Source organism: Daktulosphaira vitifoliae, unplaced genomic scaffold (assembly GCF_025091365.1).
Source record: "Daktulosphaira vitifoliae isolate Bord-2020 unplaced genomic scaffold, ASM2509136v1 Scaffold_1, whole genome shotgun sequence".
In the NCBI taxonomy this organism is placed as follows: Eukaryota; Metazoa; Arthropoda; class Insecta; order Hemiptera; family Phylloxeridae; genus Daktulosphaira; species Daktulosphaira vitifoliae.
The window spans coordinates 714,649-724,539 of NW_026099572.1; the positions used below are offsets into that span (position 1 = coordinate 714,649).

Consider the following 9,891-nt stretch of genomic DNA (forward strand, 5'->3'; position numbering starts at 1 on the left):
GCATAGAGTTAATATATCCAAAGTTTTAATACAAAATGACACTGGGCCCTATGGTCAATGTGAGCTAATGTGCGAACCACAAAGTATATAGATAACAAATATTAGATTAAAATATTGAAATTATTACCAATTAATATTATACAAATTTGATTTTGTATTGCACTGCCGGTACAAACAGCTAACAATCGTGCTTACGAAAAAACAAATGAAAAAAATCTTAGTAATAACACAAGAAAGAAAAAGTATAACAGTTTTAGGTTATGAGTAACAAAATTAGTTTTATGAGAGCGAGAAAAACGCGTTTAACAAAACAAAAGTAAAAAGGAGACGGATCTCGAGAGAGTGAATTACAAAACCATAACGGCCAAGCGTCTGATGAGTGGAGTGTTATCACCAGCTGATACACTATCAGTATGACCAACTTGAGCATTCATTCGAACATTGACCATTGATAAATGTACTGATGGAAAAACCATCGTGTTCCACAGTGTATCTATCATCGTTTAAACTCTTGATAGTTTGCTGTAATTGTTCTTGCTATTGTTTTTGCTACGGTACATCGTCCCCGTTTTCATAGGTAAACAACTGCACTCCTTGAACGCCGCGTAAAACTTCCACGAGTAGTTGATACTTGCACTGATGCAACGATTTCGAGTAAACGTAAACATTTTCAAATCGAAGTCCGTTGTTATCAGTCAGTAGAGTAAACATCAAGTTTGTTTTTCCACAATTTGACGGTCCACAAATCAATGCACGTATTATGTTTGGCAATAGTTTACCGTATTTACTGGATGCAACAATACGACTTTTCTCAAAATTCATGATAGGTAGCGTGAGGGTCTGTTTTTGGAAACGCATCGCACGTCATCGAACAATAACCGTCAATATGAAAATAATAGTTAAACAGAGACAACGTGGAAAACGAGGTGATGGTATATTGAACACTGTAATCAACAAATTACTATTCGAAACCCACATTCCAGGTGTGTGTGTAATTATTCAAAATTAATCTTTGCAAATTATTTTATCATTATTTTAAATGTTTATCATTTATGTTATCAATTTGCGGGTACTGGAACACGGTTAGAAAAGACATTAAATGAGGTGATGTTGGGGTAAACACACTTGATGCTGCTTGCCGCAATCACGATATCATTTATAGTAAATACAAGAATCTTGAGGACCGTCATAAAGCGGATAAGGTGTTGGAATATCGGGCTAGGGAACGAGTGTTGACCAAAGACGCTAAATTACCTGAACGAGTCGCAGCATGGGGTGTGACCAACGCGATGAAATTGAAACGTAAACTCGGTATGGGTTTCAAACAAGTCGTGCGTGCGGCCAAACTTGATAAAAATTTTGAGCAAATGGATTTACTAAGTGTGGCAAAACAATCGTTGAAGGCGGTACGACATGTAGTGAGAAAGAAAAAAATTCCACTGCCTCGTACCATAAACGTTCCGAAAACTAAAGACGGTGTACTACCGCTTATACCTATATTTGCCGGATTGTCGGCGTTGGGAGCTTTAGCCGGCGGTGCTGCAAATGTGGTTAAGATGGCTATCGAACTTAGCCGTAAAGGCAATACAGCGATAAGCACGGGTAAAGGATTTTACCTGCAACCATACAAATCGGGGTCTGGTTTCAAATTGACAACGAGTACGAAAACTAAGAAAAAGACGACTCGAAAAAAACAAAAAACTAATTTCGCAGCTACCCAATCGTGCCTTGTATGATGTTGAAATTACAAATTTCGATAGTCGAGCGTTCGACCGTAAAGTGTTTCGTGGCGTGTTTTGTCATGACACGTTACCTCAGTCAGGGCCGAAAACAACCGAAATGGCTGTGTGAACTTGAATCTTTCCACTTACTCTGGCACGGATTAAGTAGCTTATAGTAAACGTGATAAACGTGTTACATATTTTGATAGTTTTCGTAATTTAAGACCACCGTTGGAACTGCAACGATACTTTAAAGGATGCACAATCGTGCACAACTATAGTAGATGTCAAAACTACGACGAGGTAAATTGTGGTCACTTGTGTTTGGAATTTTTAATCGAACAACAACAACAATAACATGGCAACAATGGTGACGTTATCCGGCGTGGGATCTGAATTGCAATGCACGTTCAATCCACCCATCGATGTCGGTGACAAATGTAAAATTGGGCTATTAAGCTTGCATACGTGGAACGCTATACCAAATATTGACGAGGATTGTAACAAATTCATTTTCGGTACTATTGACAAACCAATTATGGTGATAACACTACCGACGGGATCGTACGAATTTGACGATTTACAGAAACGAATTACGGACAAATACAACGGAGAAGAGTACAAGTACAGTATTCAACAACAACAAAAAGATTTTGATGATCCATTGTTGCCAACGGTTGGATTGCTCAAGGAAAACAGCAGAGAAATCAGTGACAAAAAGTTGGGTGATTGAAACGTTATTTCTTTTACAGCCGATCGCAATACTATATGCAATACTAAGCATAATCAAATGCGATCACTCCATAGATTTTACACACCCGCAATCAATCAGTCCAATACTGGGGTTCCGACCTCGTGTATTGGTACCGAGAATGGAACACACGTCGGATTTCCCATTATTTATAACAAAGGTGACATGCATATGAGTCGACTGCAATATAATTGTAGGTTCATACCACAAAGGACGTCAATCGCATACATTGCACGAATTCTTTCCAAACGTACCACCGGGCTACCGTATTATAGAGTGTCCCAGACAAGTCGTTTATTATCCGTTAAACACAAACGTATTGAACACGATACGAATCGCATTGCTCGATCAGGACGGTCAACGTGTCAACCTAAGAGGTGAAAAATTAACAGTGCGTCTTCACATCAAACAGGATGGATAAAAGTACGATGACGTTATGAGACCGTATAAAACAGTTTGATTCCTCACAAATTGGATTAGTTTTGTGTATACTAGTCACAGTAGTGCTACTATTACTACTCCTTCAAACATCCGTCAACAACTGTAAGCTGATAAACCGTGACAACAGCAACAACAACAAAAGTTTAGCTACAATTTATCGTTTGGAAGCACTGGCTCGAGAACTTTATTCAGTCGACGACCGTGTCTTTATACTGGAAAAACGTGTTGACACTCTTTAAATTCCTCTGAGTTTCAACAGGAGTGTAGTGCATCATCATTTGGGTGACGGCATATACTCTACAACGGAGCAACGGAATAATCGTGCGACGCTATCGCAGCAGCAACGGCAACTAACAAAGAAAAATATCGAATTTTTAAAATCGTTGGGTTGTCGAGTCAATCATGACAGAGTACTTACACGTATTGGAAAAATGTCAGTAAGACGACAGTGTAAAACGCGAGTACTATCTGGAACATCAGAGTTACAAAACTCGTACGAACACAACGATGAAATCCGTATCGAGGTGCGCAACAAGGAGAAATTCACCGTGCCGTGCGAAAGTTATTTGCAAATCAAAGGAAAACTGGAAAAACCATCAGCTGAACAGCCGGTGAAAGGGTTATGGGGCAAAATTTTCATATGCACTTATTCGATGAAATCAGATTTGAGGTAAATGGTAAAGAAGTGGACAAGATAACATACGTTGGGATGGCTACAACCATCAAGGGCTATTGTTCGTTCACACCCAACGACATCCGACGATTACAACCAGTCGGATGGAAATACGCGCAAATTTTGCATAACAACAACGATTTCGTCGAATGGACTGAATTTGTGACACAATGTTCATTGTCTATATGCATGGGATTTTTCGAACGGTACAGGCGCATACTGATAAACTGTACTCAGACACTCGTGTTGAATAGATCAAGTACCGATAGCACTGTCGTATCATTTGTTCCACAGACATCAACGTGAAAATATCGAAAATTAAATGGGTGGTAAAATACTTTGAACCCAGCGTGAAAACCGAACTGGGTCTGATGCGAATTCTGGACAGTAAGAAATGGCTCCCGTTAGAATTTCAACACCGTAGACAACTCATCACACGTGGTTGGTGCGCACCTATTCGAATGTGGAGAAACCTAGATATTTACTTATTACCATGGGTAATGAAGACGATCTCGTTCTCGGAGATTTCAATCACTGTTCATTGAGAAACGTCAAAGCGTATATGAACGCTGACGAGTACCCGTACGAGAACCAAAACGCCGATTTCAACAACAACAAGTACACAACGTTTTATAACTCGTACGCACAATTCCCGATAATGTATTACGGTCGTAAAGACCCCTATCCTTTATTAGACTGTCAAATGGAATACAACGCATTCACGGGAGAAGTACGAAAACTTTAATGTAAATACAAATTTATATTTTATTATTGTACAATTTACAATATAGTATAAAAACAAAAAATTTATAAATATATAATTTTTTTTTTTAATAAAAAAACTAGTTGTTTTGTAAACTTGTTATTTTATTCCAATCATCTTCGAATTTGACTGGAAAAGTCACGCATAGGAGATCTTTCTTGTCAATTTTTGGCAAAGTATCTATTCCTAGAAATGATCTGTTTGTAGCCAATTCCACTAGATTGGAGAAGTAATACACATGCTGAAAATTTTTAAGTATAAGTTCATAAAATAAAAAAAATCAAATATTTTTAAACATACTTTCATGTGTGGATAATCGTTGACGATAATTTTAGATGTGTTTTCTAAATATTTACCCATAAACCTCGTACGACAAATTTCGTGGAAATACAACAAATCCGGTGTTTTAATTTGGAGAAAAATTATCGGTTTATTTTCAACCACCATACGATCAATTGAAGTCTGAAGTATAACCTTTATTTCATGTACAATACGCGGACGTATATGAAACAATTGTCGATGAATTTTCTCACATAACATATCTTCAATGAATTGCAATTGCGCAAACTCAGTTTTTTTCATCGAAAATACACAGCTATTATCACGTTTTGATTGAAACAGTAATGCAACTTCTTGGGTTAGCCTCCTCTGTGTCAGACTCGCCTTAATGTATTCATCTTGCAAAAGTATTATTCCGTTTAAATTTTCTATTATCGATAAAATATATTCGCACATTGAATACATTCTATGTAGTAAATCGACAGTGATAATAAGTTCCTGATGATTGTTTACCAACATGACTTTTGGCGAAAATGAATCGTCTGGGTCCAGACCAATGTATACGCGAGACATTTGTGAAATTCTATATATATTGATGAATCGATCAAGTCGTTGATTTTATTGAATTTACACCTTGATGTAGCCATTGTGATTAAAGTCTCATAATAGGCGTTACTGTCACTGCGGTTCACATTCGTCGTTTTTTCAATTGTTTCGATTGAATCCAAAAGTTCGTAATATATTCGCTTCACAACTGAGCATGCACATTCAGGATTGTCCAAATTTTTCCCCGCATCCGATAATTCACAACCTTCATAATGTAAAAAATCTCCCCCTACACCGTTGACTTTATCGCCTAGACGTTCCGCAAAATATTGCAAATGTCGATAATTTTTCAATAATTTACTGACTGGTTTAAATACTCTATCCGTCAGATCATATTCAACAAGAAAATTCAATTTATCCGATATATCATTGAAATAATCCATCTTACACACACAATAGATTAACAAATACTGAGAACCGATTAGTAGTCAGCAGTAGTTCTATAAAGTATGATTGCCATACCCCCCTAACCCACATGTTGTGGGTTTACCCTGTCCTAGGTGGACGGGTGGTGTAAACGGCTGGGGGATATGATGAACGGCATAAGGCCCCCTTCCCATGAAAGGTTAAGAGTGAAGGGCTCTCTTATGACAGTAGATATCACAAGTATGGGGGGTACATAAGAAGGGGCGCTATGAAAGAATGAATAGTTTATTAGAAATTACTTAATAAATTGTAATTATAAGTTAAAAATGTTTAAAAATATGTGATCTGTGATTTGTTGATCTCCCTATGAAAATATGGGATTTTTCCGCATAAAAGACGGATTATTACTAGAGTAAAATTAATAGTGCTGTGACAGTTAAACGTCTTTAAAATGTTTTCTTGTGACAAGGGTGAAAAAGTGTTTGCATTCAAACATGGACTGGTACATCATCAAAAGAGTCATGATGGTATACGATTTAAGTGTTATTTATGTCCATCTAGTTTTTCGGACAAATGGGCACTCTCGCGTCATGTTATAACAATTCACCGTGAGTATTACAATTGATTATTTAGTAAAATAGTAATATGAAAAGAGAAAATATATTAGTAGAGTGTTAATAGAAGTGTATTATTTTAGATCTCGTAAAGTATGGTATAGACTATAATATTGCTATAGGAAATCATGCTGATTCGAGGGCTATATCAACGAGTGGTAAGTAAAGAAAATATATATTATTAGAAATTTATATGCTAAAATTAATACATGAATATTTGTTTTTAGAAAATGTAAATGTTGCGGATAGAATGCAGGCGGGCCCCAGAGCAATTAGTCCTAAACGTCGCCAACAATGTAATACCGACAATACGATTAAATGTAAACGGATAAAGGTGAAACGATTACAGGACATTACGACGAGCGGTTTTCATAAAACGGGTGAATCATTAAATAGTCAAATTTTATGGTTTTACATAAAGAATATTGAAAATGTAGTCGGGTATCAATCGTTTTTGTCGGCAACAAGAGGCGATTTAGTTGAAAAATTACGCGACTTCTTAAAGTAATGGGCTCGATAAAATTCAACTTAAAACTGGAGACGACTTATATTGTGCCAAATAATGAAACCAAGTACGAAAATCGGTCATTTAAAACGTCGGCAGCCGAGTTAATTAACGAGGACGATATTGATCATGCTGTGGATATTTCATACACAAAATTATTAGAAGAACAGGAAAACTATGCTGGTAAAGGTAGTAATTTTTCGTTTTCTAATATAGACGGTATTTTACTGGGTGTATACAAATATCAGCCTTTAGACGGGAGTTCTTACATTGATTTGTCGCATGATATTAAAAACAGAAATGCTGTAATAAACCCGCAAAATATAGATCAACAATGTTTCAAATGGGCTATATTGGCGAAAAAAGTGACTGGTGATAACAAATATATAGTAGGTCAGAATTATAAGTCTATAGAAAACTCTTATAATTTGTCCGGTTTATCATTCCCAACACCGATTTCAGACATAAAAATTGTCGAAAAAAATAATCCGCATACTTCAGTCAATGTTTATGGACTAAAATTGAAAGATTCACATAATAAATCCAAATATTTAGTTTATCCGCTGAAAGTGTGCGCTGAAGAACGTAAAGACCATATTGATTTATTAATTGTGTTAAACGCCGCGGGTGACAGCCATTACACTTATATTACCGATTTTGGTCGATTGGTACAATCACAAATAACAAAGAATACGGCAAAAAGGATATTTTGTAAACGGTGTTTCACGGGCTTTAATAATGTACCTAAAAAGTATAAACTACGTGGAATTGAGGCGTTAGAAGAACATAAAAAAATTTGTGGCGAAAACAAACCGTTTTTACCTGTAATGCCTGAAGAGGGCACTAAATNTACCTATAATGCCTGAAGAGGGCACTAAATTAAAGTTCGAGTCATGGGGCAAAACACAGGAACATCCATTTGCAATTTATGCAGATTTTGAAAGCCTGCTGGTCAAGTCCAACAAAGATATGAAAGGCAACACAAATTTTGTTCATGATCATGTTGCAATGAGCTATGGATACATAGTAAAAGCAGCCGACAGTGTACCCATTGAATTATTGCAACAGTATAATATTCAAACGACGCCTAAAATATACAGAGGAAATAAAAGCAGTGGGCCTGGGGAAGTAGCCAATCGTTTCATGGATGACGTAACTGAAGTGGCGTTGAAAATTGAAGAGTTGCTCAAGACGAATGTTGATATTTGTATGACACATGAAGAAACTGAAGAACATATAAAGAAAACCTGCTGTGACTTGTGTAAGGGTGGTTTTACAGAGAAAAATCATAAAGTAGCAGACCATGATCATTTGACAGGTAAATCATACACATAACTATGTTAAATGTATAATAATTAATATAAAAAGAAAAATTTATGTATATATTTATATTCGTTTCAGGTAGTTTTAGAAAAACGCTTTGTAACAATTGCAATTTAAAATTAACAACGCCCAAGTTTGTTAACGTATATTTCCATAATCTTAGCTCGTACGACGGACACTTTTTAGTTAAAGCCCTTGGAAGAGATACTAGTAGAATAAGTGTAATACCCGCTACAGAAGAAAAATATATTTCTTTTACAAAATTTGTTTCAAACAAATTTTCGCTGAGGTTCGTCGATACATTTCGTTTTATGGGTACTAGTTTAGCGGCTCTCGCTGAAAATTTGCGCGCCGCCGACATAAAATTATTCCAAGAAACCGCAAAAGCGTTTTCATCGGACGGTGACATTGATTTAGTGACCCGTAAAGGCGTGTACCCGTATTCATACACCTCAAGCTGGGATGTACTCGAAGAAAAACAATTGCCGTCAAAAGCCGATTTTTATAACGATCTGTCAGAAACGCATATTGATGATGCCGAATACAAACACGCACAAAACGTCTGGCAACATTTCAATTGTAAAACCCTCGGTGAGTACTCTGATCTGTACCTGAAAACTGACGTAACAATACTTGCGGATGTTTTTACGAATTTTCGTAAGTTATGTCTACTAAAATATAAATTGGAACCGGCATATTATTTTACGAGTCCCGGTCTGTCTTTTGACGCTATGCTGCTGCATACGGGCGTTTCACTAGATCTCATGAGCGATTATGAACAACAACTTTTTATTGAGAGAGGAATACGGGGAGGAATGACAACTTCGGTGTTGAAACATGCCACAGCCAACAATGAAAAGACGCCTCATTATGATATTAAACAACAAAAATCTGAAATTATATATTTGGATGTCAATAATTTGTATGGTTGGAGTATGTCTCAACATATGCCATGTGGTGACTTTAAGTGGTTGGACGTGGACGACGAAACGAAAATTTTAAAGACTGTGGAAGAGTTACCTGCGGATTCTCCTATAGGAATGGCCCTTGAAGTGACGGTGTCGTACCCGAAAGAGTTACATGATGCCCACAACGAAATGCCGTTTCTACCTGAACGAAAATGTCCGCCTAATTCACGGGTCAAAAAACTGTTGTCTACTTTCGATCGGAAAGAAAACTACGTTATACACTATTTAAATTTAAAACAGGCTATGGCAAACGGATTAAAAGTAGAAAAGGTAATTCATAAAATTATATTTTAAAAATATAATAATAACATGTCATTAAATTACAGGTGCATAAGGTGTTACAATTTAAGCAGTCGGCCTGGCTATCAAAATATATACAACTCAACACGGAGATGAGACAGAAAGCCAAAAATGATTTTGAAAAAGACTTTTTTAAATTAATGAACAACGCTGTTTTTGGTAAGTTTTAAAATTAAATAAAAATATATATAAACATAATTTTAATGCGATTTCGATCGCCCAACCTAGATACGAATTGTAGTCATTTGACATATCGTTGAAAAAAATAAATAAAAAATTTGTTACTTATGAATAAATACACTGGACTACAAGAAACTTTCATCAGAAGCAAAAAATCCAATCCTTAGTTGAGAATAATATTATATCTCTAGATAAAACCATAAGTAAATTAATTTTAGCCATTATTTTTTCTCAGAGGAATCAATTACATCCTATAGTAATAAAACCAGAACAATTTTTAAACGAGATAAACCATATTTTAACTAAAATACCTAATAACCTTCAAGTACCAATAAATGTAAACCTAGATAACATTAACGAAATGTTTAAAATTTTAGAAATTAAAACTATATACAGGGTGT

The 9,891-nt window shown here is 35.9% G+C and overlaps 1 protein-coding gene across 1 annotated transcript; it reads left to right on the top strand.

Moving 5' to 3' along the window:
- Positions 1 to 6,721: 6,721 nt before the first annotated feature.
- LOC126895683 (uncharacterized) lies at positions 6,722 to 9,567 on the top strand. The gene is made up of 4 exons (XM_050667829.1): positions 6,722 to 7,387; positions 7,557 to 8,037; positions 8,121 to 9,280; positions 9,337 to 9,567. The coding sequence occupies exons 1-4, from the start codon at positions 6,722 to 6,724 to the stop codon at positions 9,478 to 9,480; spliced, it is 2,451 nt and encodes an 816-aa protein (XP_050523786.1). The 3' UTR covers positions 9,481 to 9,567.
- The last annotated feature ends 324 nt before the right edge of the window (positions 9,568 to 9,891 follow it).